This window comes from Canis aureus, chromosome 12 (genome assembly GCF_053574225.1).
Source record: "Canis aureus isolate CA01 chromosome 12, VMU_Caureus_v.1.0, whole genome shotgun sequence".
Taxonomy (NCBI): Eukaryota; Metazoa; Chordata; class Mammalia; order Carnivora; family Canidae; genus Canis; species Canis aureus.
This window is the reverse complement of record NC_135622.1, coordinates 13,252,540-13,271,287: the sequence shown is the minus strand read 5'-3', so window position 1 is coordinate 13,271,287 and position 18,748 is coordinate 13,252,540. Positions and strand designations below refer to the sequence as shown.

Sequence of the window (18,748 nt, the reverse complement as noted above, 5' to 3'; positions counted from 1 at the left end):
TTCAAGTACTGCACAAGTTTAAGAGCCTGCTAGGTACCAAGCACTGTCCTAGGTACAAGAGCTACTGGATTAACAAGCAGACATCATCTGTTCTGTTGTGGGGGATGTTTGGTAATTCATATTTATTCAGTTTACAGCTAGCTTGAACTTCCCAGTGATTCTCTGAGGAGCTTCAGCATGTGGCAGAAAGATTGTGGGACCAGACCATGGCCCATAGGTTTTGCTTTGAGTGCTCCTTCCTAAAAACAAGGGGTTGATGGGGAGCAGGAAGCTGAGCTGACCTATTAGACCTTTTGTAATTATGTATACATAGGGCCTCAACTGTTCACATCCTTGAAGATGTGAATGTTGTATTCATCCACTTAAAACACTTCATTAGGGGATCCCTGGGTGGCTCAGTGTTTTAGTGCCTGCCTTCAGCCCAAGGCATGATCCTGGAGACCTGGGATCGAGTCCCATGTTGGGCTCCCTGCATGGAGCCTGCTTCTCCCTCTGCCTCTCTCTCGTGAATAAATAAAAGTAAAAAAAAAAAAAAAAAAAAATCCACTTCATTAAACTTATTTGAAGTAGAATATAGAAAAGCAGATACTGTAAACATGTAGTTCCATAAATTTTTGCCAACTTCTCAGTTGGTGTAAGGTATTTAAGGGTGTACCCATTTTTAATCCTCAGAGCACCCATCACAGCCATAAGACATTTCAGTGTTTGCTGAATGAACAACAGATGAGGCTGTGCTGGTTATGAAATCACACAGGTAAGATTAAAGCAGTGCTGGCTTCGTTTGAGTCCAGTTCTTATTCCAGGCTCTTGCCTTGTCACAGGGCTGTTAAAAGCTCATCTCCAATGCCTTGATAGTATGGAATCCCATTAATTGCTCCTGTTATTAGGGAAGGAGACTGAACGTCTAAATGAAAGGGGGAGAAACTCATCAAAAATCACATGACTCTGCACTGCAACCTCTGGTAACAGAGCCTAACTGGAAAATAAGCCACTTTATCACATCTTTCACTAAAGGAAGTAGGAACACCTCAGACCTTGTACTCTTTAATATTACTTTTTTTTTTTTTTTTTTAAGATTTATTCAAGAGAGAGAGAACACACAAGTTGGGGGAGGGCCAAAAGGAGGGAGAGAGAATCTCAAGTAGACTCTCCTCTGAGCACAGAGCACAGATTCGGGGCTCAGTCCCATAATCCTGAGATCATGACCTGAACTGAAATCTCGAGTCAGACTCTCAACCAACGGAGCCACCCAGGCACCCCATTGCCTTTATTTTTTTTCAACTAACATTTATTCAGTACTATGTGCTAGGACTAAAAATATCAACCTAGATGTGCTCCTTGCTCAGCTCTAAAACTTGCACTGTCCCACTGGAACAGTAGAGCCTAGACAATGATAAGGAAGAGAGATGGCTAGATTCTTTTTACATTTGTTTAAGTTCAATTTGCCAACATATAACACCCAGTGCTCATCCGATAGCCAGATTCTTGAAGAATGTAAACTCTTTATGTTCTATTTATAATCTCTCCACCAATGAGGTTTTAGATTCTAAATCCAAAAATACTTCTTGTTCATGGTGCCAAAATCTGTAAAAAAAAAAAAAAAAACTTCTTCAGGGACACCTGGGTGGCACAGTCAGTTAAGCTGCCAACTCCTGGTTTTGGCTTAGGTCGTGATCTCAAGGGTTATGAGATCGAGCCCCACATCAAGTGCTGCACTCAGCGTGGAGTCTGCTTGAGACTCTTTCTCCCTCTTCCTCTGCCCCTCTCATTCATGTGCTCACTAAAAATAAATATTAAAAAAACAAAAACCAAACTTCTCCAAAGCTCCCTGCACATTAGTATGTGTTCTTAGGACTGTGAGATACAGCAAAGACACCTCCTCTATGTCCTTCTCTTTGCAAACTTTTTACCAGAAGATATGTGGGACTTGCTAAGAGCTGGGCCCTACTGGTTTGGACCACAGGAAATGAGAAGATGGCTGGCTGTCTCCTAAGAAGGGAGTTGGCTTGAATTCTTATTGCTTAAAACCCTGGCTTTATGTGTTGAGCTAGGGCTGATGGGAGAGCCACTGCCACGCTGTTCTACACTGTGGAAGAAGTGTCATTTGACTTGAGAAACAAGTATCCAAGACCTTTTCAAGGGCTTAATCAGAACTCAAAAGCTATAGGGTAGACCTCCCTCAAAAGTGCAGATCTCGGATCTCTGCAGCACAGATCACCCAAGGTGATTCAGTAGAAATGAACATTTCCACTTCCTCCTTGGATCTATTAACTTAGACCTGATGGAGGAGGAAACAAAAATCTTAGTTGAAAACAAGATCTAGAATAACTGATGTACATGTTCCACGCCCTCTAATGGCTTACACTCTGAACACCTGTAGAGGCAGCCATCGTGGATCAAGACTCTGTCTTCAGTTCTCCAAGTAAGCACATCAGGAAGCTTTGGGCTTGTCTTTACCAATCAAACAGTATCTAGAGGACAGGAATCATGTTTGCTCTTCACTGAACATCATGTTCATCATTCCGTGTCACATAACAAATGCAAAATGTCATACTATAGCCAGAGCCAGGGTAGAAATCACCAGGAAGGAGGAGGCCACCTAGTTGTGTCTAATTGGCTTTCTTGGATCTCAACCATCTTCATAACTTCTCAAAAACTCATTCATGAGGAAAGAAACTGCAAAATGTGCTGTTTACCTAGAAGTACCAAATCCAGTGAGGTCATTCTCCCAGACCAGAATGGTACCATCTCCTAAATCCTACTGGGGACTCTCAGGAGGAGAGGATGTGACCTATGTGTCTAGGGTTACTCCCAGTGATGCTCTCCACAGAGAACATTTAGTTCCACTACAAACAGTTGTGTAGGAATCATTACCCACTTTGACAGGAGAAACTGAGGTCAATATTTACCTGGGAGCGGCACAGCATAGAAGTATGCTAACGTTGGGGGCTGATGGGGAGAGACGGCACACATGAATTATCTGCCCAACTGTATGGCAAGCAGATTGCAAACCAAAGGTCAAGCACCTGGGCACAGGGCTTTGTCTGGACATCCCTGATCAGGCTCTCTGGGATTCCTGCTGAGGATGTACACAGCAAGCATGCTTGATAACACAATCCAACTGAAAAGTAGATAAAGTGCATTTATTTTCTTTTATATGTGTTTTCCATTTTTTTAAAAAAAAAGGAGAAGGAAAAAAGCCTCCTCCTTTCCAGCACCCAGTGTCCAATGGGTTTGGAGACGTGGAGCCAGGGCCAGGCCCTAAGAGAAGGTGTGGGAGTAGAAGGCAACGGCATTGGCAGTGTAGTCCATGGGGAGGAGGTGCCCGATGTGCCTGGCCCCGAGGCTGGCCCCACCCAGGGCAGATGAGTGTTGCAGCTTCATCAGGGTGAAGCTGGAGAAGGAGTTCTGGGCCTGGATATCTCGGCCCTGGGTCAGCGCCAGAAGGAAACCTGAAGGGAAAGAGGGCAGAGGGCCAAGGTGAGAATAGACCAGCACCCTGTGGTTTAGACCAGGAGAAGGTGGGACAAAGACAGGGAGGGAAAGGAGAGGCCCAGGCCCTGGGGCATTCCTGTGCAGGTCCTCAAGGGGCCCACATGCCAAATCTCTAACAGGCAGGGCACCAGGGTACACGAGCTCAGTAACAGCCACGGGCTACTGGAGCGTGCAGCAACTAGGCACCGCACGCCGGGAACTCCAAGGAAGCAATGGGGTCCCTCCAACTACTTCAGAATGTCTAATGGAAACCACACAGCTACCTGCACCAACACTGAAAGGGCGAAAGAAGGCGCCTTTTTTCCCTTCTGTCTGCAACTGTGCTGACTAGAGATGTCACCACATTCTGGTCAGAAGCTTCGATTTCAAAGGAAGTTTATCCTTGATTTTTAAGAAGTGGTGCATATTTAATAAATCCTTTAAAAAGACCATCACTTTAAGAGTGTGAGGAAGCTGGATGGGACACTGCCGAAAGGTTCCCTGGCCGACTGAGGGCTGTGGCCTGTCAAGGCCTTGGGGCCCAGGTCCCAAGGCTTCCCTGGGGCAGGCAGCTTTCCTGGGTACCCCACCCACCCACCCTGTACTCACCTTCCCTCAGCAGCTCCCAGCTCTTCCACACAGAGCCCACACACAGGATGGGGAGGCCCAGCTCCCCCTGGAACAAGACCTGAGGGAAGCAGAAACGGACACGGGGCCACCAAACCTCTCCAGCATGGAAGTGCGTAGTTTCTGAAGACCAGCCCACCCTCTCCCTGTTCCTCTCCCTCAAGCCAAGGTGGGCTGAATAAAAGAGGGGAAAAAAGAGGAAAACAGATTCATAAGCCAAGGGAGAGAATGTAAAGGAAAAAGGGTTAAGCAGCAATACAGAGGAAGGAAACAGCAGGGAGGGAAATGGCTGGAAACATGCACCACGTTAAACCAATTTACTACAGGTGAATACAGGCTGCCGAGGTCATAGTGGGGAGGTGCAGGACCGAAGAACTTTATGTGCTACAGACTTTGTACAGAATTTTTCCTCATACCCTAAGTTCATTTAAAATTGTGGCCCATCGCTTCTCGGCCTTTTGGCTAAGATCAAGTGTAAAATTGTGGCCCATTTATGGAGTTTTTTTTTTTAAGATTTTATTTATTTATTTATTCATGAGAAATACAGAGAGAGAGAGAGAGAGAGAGAGAGAGGTAGAGACACAGGCAGAGGGAGAAGCAGGCTCCATGCAGGGAGCCCGACGTGGGACTTGATCCTGGGACTCCAGGATCAGGCCCTGGACTAAAGGCGGTGCTAAACTGCTGAGCCACCAGGGCTGCCCCATTTACGGAGTTTGATAGGATAGCCTCATCCCTGACAAGAGAGCCCAATGTGGCCCAGCAGCATCCAGGTTTCACCTCCCACCTCGACTCACCGGGTCAATCTCCGGCAGCACTGCTACCACGTGCCTGCCCAGCATCTCCCCAGCCTTCCTGAAGATAAACCGGCAAAGGGGATCTCCCTGCTGAGCACCTGTTGGGGGGGGGGGGGGACGGGTGGACCTGGTGAGTGCCTAGGTTGCTGTCCGTCCACTGTTACTCCTTTTGTCGCAGGGCAGCAACAGGAGGAGCACCTATGGCTAGCAAGAGTCTAAATTCGAATGTCTGCCCACCTCACACCATATAGGTAAGCAAGCCCCCAAAGCTGTCTCTCCATCCTTACTGCCCTGACCCCACCCGGTACTTCCACCCCAGAAGAGGTGTCCTGTATGGAGGTGGCTCATTCCAGGTGCAGGAGAAGGGCAGCCCCCACTAGAGGAGCACAGTGGCATCTAGTCTGTACCCCAGCTTACAGAGAGTTTCCGAGCCTGTCCCTGAAGGTCTCTCACCTCTGGGGACCTTACCTGAGCAGCTGGCTGGTGCTCCTGCTCCACCCCACCCCCCTATCCAACCGTCTGCTGGTGGCCAGCCTCTCCCTAGCTCTGCTCTGAAAGGGCCTCCATCCAGCAAGGTCTAAGAGGGACCTACCATGCCATGAGGCTGTAGGAATCCAAATGAAGGGAGTATGAACCTTATACTGCAGACAAGCCATATGGTTTATCTTCTCCTGACCCCCAACCGGATATGCTGAACTTCTCTATGATCTCCTAGTTCTCTGGACATCATTGGTGGTGGTTGCTTTTTAATTATAGATTTGCTCAAAGGACAATTGCTTCCTAAATTTCTCAGAAATAGACATAGAGCCTGCACAAGCCATTGACAGCTGTCAATAACAAAAACACAGAGAATATAAAATAACTGTCAATACAAACCACATGTCCTTCTGGCTCCACTCCAAGGCCTACCAGTACCAAGGTGCAGAGAACCGTGGCAGAGAACTAAAGTCACTTGGGCAAAGGGAAACTAGCTTCCAGTTCCCAAATGAGTCCCATTCCATTCCCAAATTGAGTCCCCCAATTAGAGAGGTCTTTGGGAAACAAAACCAAACAAAACCCTGCCCCACCTCCAGTACCTTCTGCAATTTTCTGGCAAAACCCAGCAAAGCGGCATTTATCAAAGTCCCTATACAGGTGGGTGAGGATTCCTAGCCGATCTGGCACCTGAGAGACAGAGTAAGGGCATAGAAAGTCACTGGAAGCCAGGGCAAATGCCCAGTCTGCCCACCCAAGTTGACCTTCCCAGTGTCTCTGCTTGAGAAGCTGGAATAATGTTTGCTTTTTTAAAGTTCTAGAGAACACAAGGATTTGAGATTTCTCATTTGAGACAAGTTGTCTGTTTTCCCACATGGATTCCATTGCTCCTTGCACATTAGCTTGGATACATCCAGCAGAGCACAGATGTACACTCACCAAAGTGTGTTCTGTTGTTCCCTGAGGTGCTCCTGAAAATATTTCTTTGGCGAGAGGAATTGAAGGACGGTTGCACATGGCAACTCTCAGAGACACAGTGCACATGAGCAAATTAAAGGCCCTGTGAAGTCCTGAACTGAGAAATCTGTTTCTCTAAAACTTCTCTGACCATGGGAGGTCCTCCTTTCACCCTAACAAACCGTCTCTGCAGGTCCTGAGGGACCAGTGTTTCCCCAGAGAACACCACTGATGTAGAAGACGGGGGGGGGGGGGGCTACAATGTGAGCACACACAGCAATATGTAAGCCCGTTGCACACACGATCTCATTTCATCCTTTGAATGACTGAAGGATGAAAGGGAGTGGCAGACATATCAGCGGGGTGTAGAACCAACCTGTTGGGTCAGGGTAGCTTAACTGTACTTTCATGGCAACTGCTATCAAAAGTGATTTCTCTTCCTGGTCCCTCCCTATTTCTCACCTTGGCCCTGGCGAGAGTTTCTCTTCAATCAATCCCTGAACCTTAAAAATACAGGTCCTATCTTCCAGCATCTCTAATCTCTGTCCTTGAGCCCATCCCCAGCTCATAAAAGTGCCTCCCACTCAGAGAATAGACTTACCTTCCTTATCCTCTCCCCTTTTACCTCAGATTCAGCTAAAGACAGCTGTTTCCTAACCCCCTACAAGTAAGCATGACCCAGACATAAGAAAGTTGATCCCTAAAGCCCTGGGTTGGAGGTTATAGCTCCCCGAGAACTCTCCCTATCCACTTCTTTAATGGCCTCTCCTTCCTCACTCATACAGGCCAGAAGCAGCTCACTGTCTAAGGCACCTCTTCAACCTTTACCTGCTGTCTCTGTCTGAGTACACTGCTTCCTGATCTCACTGGGGCCTTATAAAATGGCATCTACCTTCATTTCCCAGCAGGGCCTAGCTACCCAAGAATGCACCGTAGCTAACCATTTGTCCCCAATCTGCCCATTCCTCATGCCTGGCATCCTCTTGGTATAGGTATCACCCACATCATTATGAATCCTGTCCTCACCTGGGACTCCACCATCCTCCAGCTCTGACTCGCAATTTACCCCAACTTCAGCTCACCTAGTTCTTCTCCTATACTCACTCCTGCTCAGTATCCCACTGTTCCATCCCAGGGGAGCCTGTTTACCAGAGGCAGGGGGAGGTACCTGGAAATAGTTGAACATCGCCTGTTTGATGTAGCCAATGTCATGAGGAGCTGCCTCTAGGTTGTCGATAGAGTCGAACACTATTTTCACTGCTTGGTGTGCAATCCAGTAGGCTGTGGAAGGCAGAGAGGGCTAAGAAGATGGGGCAGTCCCCGAGTTCACAAATAAGGAAACTCAGACAGGTTAATGATCAGCTTGGATATTACAGCAAATTAAGGTACCCCAATTTCAACTGTATCTGACCGATCCGCAAAGGGAAAGCTAGAGGTTAGACAACAGGTGTGGCTGGATCACGCCAGCTCCTACACAACAGTAAAGACAAGGTCAGTCGGCTATCACAAAGACCACTGGAGTCACTGCCATGAGCTGGCCCCAAGGGCCCCTATGAAAATGTACTCCTGCTACCTATAATGAGGTCAAGCAGGAGTTTCTATACCCCTTTCCTATTAGCAGACTGGTCCAGCATGTCCTGGCATCTATGGCCTTAACCTTCATAGGCTCAATTTCTCCCTAAGGACTCCAAAAATCAACACAAGTAGGCAACAAATATGCGAATCTAAACCTGGATACAAATCACAGCTCCAGGGATCCCTGGGTGGCGCAGCGGTTTGGCGCCTGCCTTTGGCCCAGGGCGCGATCCTGGAGACCCAGGATCTAATCCCACATCGGGCTCCCGGTGCATGGAGCCTGCTTCTCCCTCTGCCTGTGTCTCTGCCTCTCTCTCTCTCTCTCTGTGACTATCATAAATAAATTAAAAAAAAAAAATTAAAAAAAAAAAAAATCACAGCTCCAGACCAAGGTCATCCGCTAGTCTGCCATCTGCATCCCTATGTTCTCGGTTATTATCCTGGAGACTCAGAACAATTTTTTAGGAGCTGTCCCCAGACAGCCCCAAGGGATTGGTGGCAGGGGAGAGGAAGATGGGGAGCTGCAGGAAGGGTCCAAGGCCCTGAGCCTCAAAGCCAGGCCCCAGCTGGCATGAACTCACCTGAGCCCTCGTCCCCCATCATGTGGCCCCAGCCACCACAGCCACTCTCAGAGCCATCAGGGTTGATGAGCCTGCAGTTGGAGCCTGTTCCAGAGATGAGCACGATCCCACCTGGGGAGAGGGCACAGGAGGCTCAGTGCGACCAAGGCCCGGCATGGAGCTCCAATCCACACAGAGCCCTCCTCTGAGAGACAGAGAGGAACACGAGCCTGTCTCCTTGCCCAGCTTAGTGACTATTTGCCTTCCCCATACCTATTATGAACCAGGGATTGTGTGTGTGTATCCTGTTTGCACAGTGATACTCATTCAACATCCTGAACCACCTTTGTGAATACAGTCACCCCCATTTTATGGAGAAGGGAGTTCTAGAACTTCTCCAAGATGGTACTGCTGGCAAAACAGGAGCTGAGATTCAAATGCCCATCTCAGGATACCAAGGCCTTTTACACTATCACAGAGCTCCTGCCATGTTCTTCTTAGCCCTTAACTGTTCTCCCAGCCAGCCTTGTTACCACACTGCCCCAGAGGCTCCTTCCTCTGAAGTGGAGTCTTGGGTTTGACTCTTCCTGCTTCCCGTCAAGACACCGTTCTGCCCTCCCCCCTTCTGTCCAGTCCTTGCTTTGGTAGGGATTTAAGCCAATAAAAAGAAGAGGGAAAGAGGGCGGGGAATGCTGGAGGCTGCCTTCCAGACATTGCAGGACAAGCTCCACCAGTTTTAACTAAGGGGCTTCCCCAAGAAAACCAGTTCTCAACCTCATCCTCATTCTTCCTCCTCACCATCCTGCGTAGCTGTGGCGATGGAGCCAGCGGCGTCAGTGGTGATTAAGTAGTTTTCACTCAGGTGGGGAAACCGGTCCCTCAGCTCCTCCATCAGGATCCTCAATGCATCCTCCTGTACCCCACCACTCAGGGACAGGCCCTAGGCCATGTGGGATGTGAGCAAGTGAGTGAACAGGGCCCTAGACCCAGCTCCTTTCTCGACCCCCTCCCTTCCTGGGGTCTACCCCTCTCTCCATCTGGGCACACTCTGCTTATCCAGCTCCAGTCCTCCTTCCGCCCCACACAATGACCCATCAGAAGGCTGCGGTTGCAAGAACTTGGTCTAGGAACGAACCCAGGGACGGGATTCAACAATGCCAGGTTTGGAGTGTGGGAGGGGCAAAAGCACCCTCAATGGAAAAAGTCAAGCAGAAGAGCAAGTGGAGGAGGCAGGCTAGGTTTGGAATACCTGGGGTTTAGCTGTGCCTACAGAACATGTCACTGAGGCTGTGGCCAGGGGATAGTCAGAGCTACAGCAACTTGAGAGAAATGTCTGAGCTAAGCATCACAGCTAACGCTGAAGAGTGCTTATTGATCAGGCTCTATATTAAGCACTTTGGGATATCATTGTTCTTTCCCAACAACTGAAGGAGCTGTTACTTGCACTGTCCAAATGAGACAGAGGCTGAGAGGAGGTAAGCATCCTGCTAGGGGTCTCGCAGATGTTGAGAAACAGAACTGGGATTCAAAGCAGGGTCTCAGTGGCTCTCCAAAGCCCTGGGCTCTTTCCATCCTTGTGGCTTGTAGGTGATAACCGAAGACGTAAGAATGGGTGAGAATATCTGTTTCTAGACCAGAGACCAAGCCCTCAAGGTCTTGGCACAGACTGATCTAGTCATAATCACTGTCTGTCTCTCTCTGTGCCTTTATTCCCAGACTCTACCCCAGACTCACCAAGCTTCGTAGAGGGACCAGAGGATCCAACCCTGCTTCCAGTTTGGCCCTGTTCACCATCTCGTTGATCCTCTCCACACACTTGTCTGTCCCGATTAGCTGGCCCCAATCAAGGGAAGCAGGAGTTACAAAGGCTTGCATGACCCGTGTTGCCCCTACAAACTGTAGTTACAGCCCCAACCACCATCTTAATGGGAGTTACAGGGAATAAAACTATAACCAACCCACTGGTCCCTCAGTGTGGTCTTTACCCAGTGGTTTGTGCTGAGTCCATCTGCTTCTGCCAGGATCTGCCCATCCTCTGAGAGTAAAAGGACCTTGGACCGTGAGCCTCCCCTACAGAACACAAGAGGGCACTCAGTCTTGCTCAGACAAACCTGCAGAGACAGCTAAGCTTGTGCAGACCTTGTCACAGGCAGAGCCCAGTGCGATGGTGACAGCTTCGGCAAACCCAATTCCCAAACCGCTTCTGTGGTTTGGTTTGATGTGTTACCAGGCTGAAATGTTGGTCCAGCTCGGCTTCCCTTGGTGATGTCCTACTTATCCTGCAAGACCTTACTTCTCTACCACCAATCCTTGAAACCTCTGTCATGTAGCCTACTGCCATAGCTCCGTTGGTCAAACCACATCAGTCCCCCCATAACTCCTAAAGTCTGGTTAAGAGTGCTTAGTTGTCTCCTCTCACTTGACTACAAGCTCCAGGAGTCAAACTCCAGATCATTTATCCATTCTCATGCCTGGCACAGGCCAATATATTCAGCACACGTGACTAAAGGGAATGGCACATGTCTCTGCTTCTTTCACAATAGCTAAAAGCTGCCTTTCATTCAAGCTCCAGCTCCAGCTGCCAAGTTCTTCAAGACACCCTTGGGAGAAATACTGATCAGAGGGCAGGGAGAATTTATGCTTCCGTAAGCAACCAAATGGTGAAATACTTATTACTGGGGCAAATGGCAGTTTGGAGGGAGGTTTGTGGGGGTGTGATGTATGTTTCTTTACTGATCAGCACTCTTAGGAGTATCAGAGGAGGACATTAAAGACTTGCTGATCAAACTCAAAGATGACAAGAAGTCTGAAGACGTCGTTAATGCACGAGGCAGCAATGACCCAAACAATCTCTCGACAAGCTAGATAAAGGGGTCAGGTCTTACCATGAATATAACAGGGATGAGCACAAGCTTCTGTACTGATTTTTATTTTTAAAAAAGAAATTTTTTTTGTACTGATTTTTAAAAGCGCCACAGATACAGGATGGAGGAGATCAACCTTAACAATTCATGTTTAAAAAAGGAAAGCCATGGGGGCGGGGATCCCTGAGTCAGCAGTGAGATACAGTTGCCTTACAAGTAATCCCGATCTCAGATCCGAGATCCGAAAGTGCCCAGGCTGTGACAGGAGCCACCGCCATCGTGCCCAGCTTCGACACTCCCAGATTCACAGAACGCTCTCCTGGCAGGGAACGTGGCAACCATCTGTCATCCCTCTTAGTAGACACGGGTGGTAAATGTGGCCCAGACTGGGCAGAAGTCTTGCCCAAAGTCATTCGGGGAAGCAGTACCACAAAAAGTCCGACAAACAAGCTCCTAAGAAGGAAAAATGCAAGAAGGACAGAGGGTTCCATCTAGCGTGAGGGTCTGGAGCGCTGACGAGAAAGGAGCTCCTCGGCTGCCGCTGTGGCGGCGACCGAAGGCCTTTGTGCCCCCTCTCCCCCCTCGTGCCCAAAGCACAGTCCCACTCCCCACCCTCGGTCCAGCAACTTCACACCGCACACCTGCTGAGCGAAACTCTCTCCGGGGTCCGGGGTGACGAAAAGGAGCTCCGGGAGCTCGCGGGGGCGGGGAGCGCTGGCGCCGAGAGACACAGGAGCCCCCGCGCCGGGCCAGGCCGCGCGCCCGCCGACGCCCCGCAAACACGACCCCTCCTCCGCGAAGCCCCGCGGCCGCACCCTAGGCGGGAGGTCCGCAGCCGGCAGCCCGGCACCCGCCTCCCTCCTTCCGCCCCCGGCCGCTCCCGGGCCCTCCGCCGAGCCGCACTCACCCCTCCACGCCCCCGTAGAGCGCCGCCATGCCCAGGCCGCCGCAGCCGCCGCCCTCCCGCTGACTCGCCGACGGCAGGTGCCCGCAGGCCGAGCGCCGCGCACCTCTGGACGCCGCCGCCTCAGGGCCGAAGGGATCCCAAGCCCACGAGCGAGAAGGGGAGCCGGCTCCACCCCGCCGGACACGTCACCGCCCGCCGCCGCCTCCCCCGCGCCCTCCTCCCCGCCCCGGAAGCTGCTGACAGCTCCGCCCCACGCGTGCGCGCTGCTCCCGGTCGCGTAGTCGCGGGTCAGGGCGCGGGGGCGCATGCGCGGCCCTGCCCGCACGGGTGGGGGCGGGGCTCGCCCGAGGTTAGGCTCTCCCGCCCGGCGTCTGCGCGGCGACGGCAAAGGGCGCAGGTGCGCAGACCCCCTGCTGCCCTGGTGCCGAATGTGCAGGACCAGGAGACACTGGAATTGGGCTGGGAAAGGAAAAGCCTGTCTTTGCAACCGGAGAAGGGGGCGGTCGGCTTTTAGCACTCGCTCAGTTCCCTTCGTTGTGCAGGGGATGGGGGGGAAGATTAGAAACCTTTTGTTGCCCCCCAGCCGCCATCCCACTCTCCTTCCTTACACGGGAGTTGGGAAAGGGAGCGAGAAGCGGGGGAATCACTAGCCGGGCTGGGGAGCCAGGCCGGAGCTCCTGCGAGCCTCCGCGGGCTGCTCCAGGCTGTTCTGGGCCCACAGCGGGGCACTGCTCTTGGCATCTCTTCCGGAACTTCAGCCTTAGGGACCAGCCCTTCGCTGGGCAGTTCTCAAACTGGCCTGGTCCCTGCTCTGGCCGCTCCCCATCCCTTAGTAGATAGAGGTACTTTATATCTTCTTTTAGAGAAACCCTGGGCTAGTAGCTTCTTTACCTAATAACCAGTTGGGCGTGCTTGTTTTGGTGTGAACCTTCGGCGCATGCGTGCTCTTTTATTTTATTTTTTAAATTTTTATTTATTTATGATAGTCACACAGAGAGAGAGGCAGAGACACAGGCAGAGGGAGAAGCAGGCTCCATGCACCGGGAGCCCGACGTGGGATTCGATCCCGGGTCTCCAGGATCGCGCCCTGGGCCAAAGGCAGGCGCCAAACCGCTGCGCCACCCAGGGATCCCTGCGTGCTTTTTTTAGACTGGAAGAGGAGACTTTACCCCAGGTCTTACTTACTTGGGTCCTTGAAACACTACAATGTAACCCTCAAGGAGAGTTGAAGTAACTCACTAAGTCACAGAGAATATCAGAGAGAGAGAGGCAGGATATTTTTTATGCCCACCTGTGTCAAATAACGTCTGTAGAACATCTGAGCTGGAATGTACTTAGTCCAGCACACATGTTTTTAGAATAATAGAACTCAGATTCTGGTGGGATTAAACTGCGCAGGGTTTTTAAAGGGGAGGAGATTGTAGGTGGATTTTGAAAGGACTGTGTCTTTTTGCACACTAGTGCAGTGAACCTTGGGACCTGTATGTATGATAAAGTTTCCCTTTGTACTGCTTGTTTAGAAAAGGAAGCAAAAGAGAAGAGTGCCCAGATTCAAAGACAAGGATTGAGTTCACCATTTACCAGCTGATGACTTCGGGTTTTTATAGACAGTTGCTGCTGCTTCTGCTTCTCTTCTACAAAATGGAAATGATAAACATCCACCTAGTAACACAAGATTTAAGTATCAGAAGAATTTTGGAGATTTTAAAGTACTACACAGATTTTAACTAATTTTTACTTATATTACTAAGTACTGTGTGCTGTCCAGCACAGTAGCCATATGGGACTACTGAACATGTGAAATGTAGCTAGCACACTTGAGATTGTAAAGTTACAGGACTGCAAAATAAGCTAACAGGTAGAGATCAGCCTTGAAAACCAGTGGTCAAAACCAGTCTAGTCATACAAACAAGGCTTCATGTAGCTACTTTTGCAAGACTAACCTGACCTGGGTCATTCGTTCCTAGATATCATCTAAGATATCATAAGCACAATGTGAACTGTAACCTAAGGTTTATAAGAGGTAACCACTGACCAATTCCCTGTCACTTAAGATTTTAATATTGTAACTGTACAGGCTGCTTTTAGGCAAACAGACTGGATTGATAGCATGTAGAAAGGGCTCAAGGGACCACCTGGCTCAATATAGACAGGCCCATTGGGCCACCATAGGCTCTAACTAACCAATGAGTTACTTAAAACCAGGCACAGTTACCAGAAAAGGAAGATTTCCACATGTGACCATACCTCTTCCCCTCTTTAAAAACAGCCTCCACCCACTGGTTTGTTGCAAACAGCCTCTCCTCTGCTGTCCTGCTGCTACTCCCTTATGGTGTATTCAATAAACTACTATCACCCTTATTCTGTTGCAGGTGAATTCTTTTACCTGTCAAGCATGACCAACTTCCACTGGATCGTTGCCCCACACTTGGGGGTCCCCCATCCAGCTGAGAGATATCCCATTTAGATACCACAATAACCAATCACAGCAAAGAATAAACAATTACTGTTTTAATTAAGCTGTTTTATAACAATCTATCTCTGAGCCTCATTCCATGCTTTGGTTTGAGAGCTCCTACATTGTAAAACTGTCTTCTTGCTGTATGCAGAGTAAACTTTTATTAATTACTACTTCAGTGATTCATTCGTTTTATTTCTGTTATTTCTGTACATTATAGTTCTATAAAATTCTTTCAGGTACCTTTATCTCGTTTGACTACTTCAAGATTTTACTTATGTATTTATTTGGGAGGGAGGGGTAGAAGGAGTGAGAATCTCAAGCAGACTCTACACTAAGCACAGAGCCCAACATGGGGCTCCATGTTTTGACCCTGAGATCATGACCTGAGCTGAAACCAAAAGTCAAGCACACTGACCAAGCTACCCAGGCACCTCTTTGTTTGACTCTTTTAACAGCTCCATGAAATATCAGAGATTTCTAACCAAGTGAGGAAGCTGAGGCTCTGAAACCAAAGCAATTAGCATAGGTTCACACAGATACATGTTCCTCACTGTGGGTGTGCTACAGGAAAGAAAGATGTTGCAATACACACGAGCGTTAACCTCTATTTAGCTTGTTAGAGTTCAATGACCCTTTGTAATGCCTTGCAATATCCCAACAGCTGCCCCTGTGATGCTCCTGTGGTTGGTAAAGTGCTCTTCTGCAAGCCACAGTCTTGTTCTCTGTCTTGTGTTCTTTGACCCTGTGGCCCCAGGGAGGCCATATTTCCATTGGGGGTTGGGGAGTGGGGGAGTTGAAGGGACAGCAGGAAAATATCTTTCCTCCCAAATCCACTTGATTTTGGGTCAGAGGACGTTGGGGCCCAAGGTCCCAGGTTATGTTGCCTTGATTCATGAAAGCACAACCACATCTGTTTTTACTCATTGTATTTCCACGGGCTAACCTTGGTACAGGGCACAAGAGGTTCATAAATAGTTTTGAGTTTTTATAAACTATAAAGCACTATATCACAGTCATGAGAGGTAGTAAATGCCCCCACTGTAAACTAAAGAAGGGAGCAAGCAGACTCTGTGGCAGAAACAATTTGCAGAACAGATTGAGGAGAGAAAGAAGTTAGGAGAAAACAGAAGGGAAACTGACCTGGGGAAGCAAGAGTTGGAAAAGTGGTCAAGGGGCCTCAGAGGGATCCAGGCCTAATCTGTCCTGAATTGGGAAGTTGCCAGCACAAGCGTGACCTTAGCACTGTGCTCGGGATCATCAATCTGACAAGTTCCTTATAGCAGGACAAATGGGAGGGAAGAGCCTGGAGCAGGGGGGAAACATCTAGAAGGCTGGTCCAGGCAAGAATGAAATTATCAAGAAAGTGATAAGGGATAGGACAAAGCAGAGGTCAGGAGGAAGGATCCAAGTGGGGGCGGGGCGGGGGGGAGGTCATGCTGACCTCTCCCTCTATTGGTCTGGGATAATGACAGAAACAGAAGATGAAGCTGACTTTCCTGAAGTGAAAGAAAAGAGGTAAGGGGCTGCCATACTGAAGAAAGATGGGACTCCCAGTCTGGTAGCTGTATGGCAAGAGATAGAGCTCTTGCAGACTGGAAGGACGTGCAGGGCCACCAGGAAAAACCAGAAGATGAGAGAAGGGGTGTAAGAGATAGAGTGCAGGAAAAAGTATAGACCACTGATTATAAATATAAATAGTGTGATCTTCTGATCTCCCGCCCCTGGATCTGAAGGTGTGGGGTCTTAGGCCAGTGCAGCAACCCCACAAAATCAGATTGGTTTATTCCCTCTTCCTGAGTTTGTGGGTATCTATGTGTGGTTTCTTTTTTTTTTTTTTTTTTCTTTTTCTATGTGTGGTTTCTATGCATGTTTTCTCTTATCTGCATCTCTATGTAGATGTGTATAAATTTATGTACATATTTGAACTTGTACAGATTTCTAAATGACTTAAGTGTTTACAAGCACGTGTAGTTGAGATAATATCTTTATGCATTTTTCTGTACTTGGTGTAGGTACAGAATGAGAATTAGAATTTCAATTCTTAAAGGAACCCAAGCAATCCTCCTGGATTCTTAGGCATCTTGGAGCAGATACATAGATGCATAAATGTAACTTTGCGGTGTTAGGCTGGAACCAGCTCGCCCTAGCTCACAAGAAACTAACTGTGCACATCTTTCTGACTTGCATTAGGTGATATCATGTCGTAGCTCAAAATTGTCATAGTGGGAGTCTTTACAACACAGAACAGTAACTGCTATAAATCAGGTGGTTGTTATTTTCCAGAAAGCTGGCAGTTAAACATTTACCAGCACACACTGGGCATATGTGTTTTATGTGTGTGAGATGTCTGTGCTCTGTGTGTATCAGTGTCGAAGTACATATGTGAAAACGTACACCTGTGTAGTGAGTTCATTTTTTATCGACTACGAACTCAGAGAGGCAACACTGCAATTATTTTCCTACAACTGAGCTTAATTTCTCTCTCAATCCTCTGCTTCTAGTCTAATCCGGTACAGGTGAGCTCAGTCATTCCAGATTGCAGTTTAAAACCTAACACTCAGCCTTCTTGCAGCTCCCCACATTTGCATCTGAAAGCCAGGGTGACACAGCAGGCAGCAGCACCGGGAGTGCAGGCCACAGCAGCTGCCAAGAGATGCCCAGTTTTCCTGTCTGGGCCTCCAACCAGTCTCCATCTCTTGCGATTTTTAGAACCTGTCCATTTGTCAGGTTCAGAGGGGTTTAGGTTTCCTTCCTCCTACCCTGGACTCCCCCTCCAGGCTGCTGCTTCCGGGATTCAGGGGGGTGGAAAAAGGAGCATCATGTCACCTAAACTATACAACACCCAGAAGATAAAGCCCATCTTATAGAGTCCCAAATACTCTGAGGTCAAGAGCCTCACAGAAGGCCAACCTGAGGTTTGAAACCAGTTCTTTCTGACTCTTAAGTCTTTTCACTCTACCAGACTGCCTTAATTCTTGGTTAATTAGGAGCCATTAGTACCTGCTTTTTGTCAGGTTAATGGGTTAGGCCACTGATGCTCAAAAAATCATGGAATTCCAAATTTCATCACCTGACCCTGCACCAACTTTTTTTTTTAATTTTTTTTTCCTTTTAAATTTATTTATTCATGATAGTCACATGGAGAGAGAGAGAGGCAGAGACACAGGCAGAGGGAGAAGCAGGCTCCATGCACCGGGAGCCCGATGTGGGATTCGATCCCGGTCTCCAGGATCACGCCCTGGGCCAAAGGCAGGCGCCAAACCGCCCTGCACCAACTTTTACCTGCCCTGATGCTGTGATCCAGCAGGAAACCCAGAAATAAGTGTGTGCAGAGGGTGGGCTGGGAGGCTGACCCTCCTCTAGGGAATCTGTGACACATACAGCCAGGGGGATATGTCTCACTGGCTTCCACTCCCCAGCCTGTCCCATTCCTTTATCAGGATTTGTTCTTTGGCACCCAGCTAAAGCCCTGGAAACAGAACTTTCTGAGCTATGGATATTCTATGTCCCAGGAGAGAAGGGCAAAGGACTCAGGGTAAAGTGGGTTATGCAGACCAGCCCTGAGGTCGGAGGCTTCCAGAACAAGTCTCCTTTGGAAGAGGTCCCTCCACTGTAAGGGAGGGGTGGGCAGAGGGGTAGAGGGGGAGCCTCATCTCTTCCAGGCCCCTGCCCTGCCTATACACAAATGTGGGAACCCTAACACCCCCTTTTATCAAATTATATTTCCTTTTCTAAAAATAAATAATTGTATTTTTTATTGAGATGAGTGTAGACTCACACACAGTTGTGAACCTTACTATGGAGCCATCCCAGGGCCCCCTTTAGTAACATCCTGCACAACCATATGGCACAATATCACATCCAGATATTGACACAGACGTAATCTATCAGTCTCTCAGATTTTTCTAATTTCCCTGTACCTGCTTCCATGTGTGTGTGCACGTGTGTGTTTAGTTCTGTATAGTGTCGTCACAATTGTAGGGGGGAGTACCTTCCACCACAGTTGCCATACAGAGCAGTCCTCTCTCCCTGAGGCTCCTACAAGGTGTCCTTTT

The 18,748-nt window shown here is 48.8% G+C and overlaps 1 protein-coding gene across 1 annotated transcript; it reads right to left on the bottom strand.

Annotated features, from left to right (window-relative positions):
* Positions 1-3,122: 3,122 nt before the first annotated feature.
* Positions 3,123-12,386, bottom strand: NAGK (N-acetylglucosamine kinase). The gene is made up of 10 exons (XM_077842829.1): positions 12,233-12,386; positions 10,447-10,531; positions 10,196-10,294; positions 9,260-9,401; positions 8,483-8,593; positions 7,495-7,607; positions 5,972-6,059; positions 4,896-4,993; positions 4,084-4,162; positions 3,123-3,452 (listed from the first exon to the last, which is right to left on the bottom strand). Exons 1-10 carry the CDS (start codon positions 12,259-12,261, stop codon positions 3,262-3,264), a joined length of 1,035 nt encoding a protein of 344 aa, XP_077698955.1. The 5' UTR covers positions 12,262-12,386; the 3' UTR covers positions 3,123-3,261.
* Positions 12,387-18,748: the final 6,362 nt, after the last annotated feature.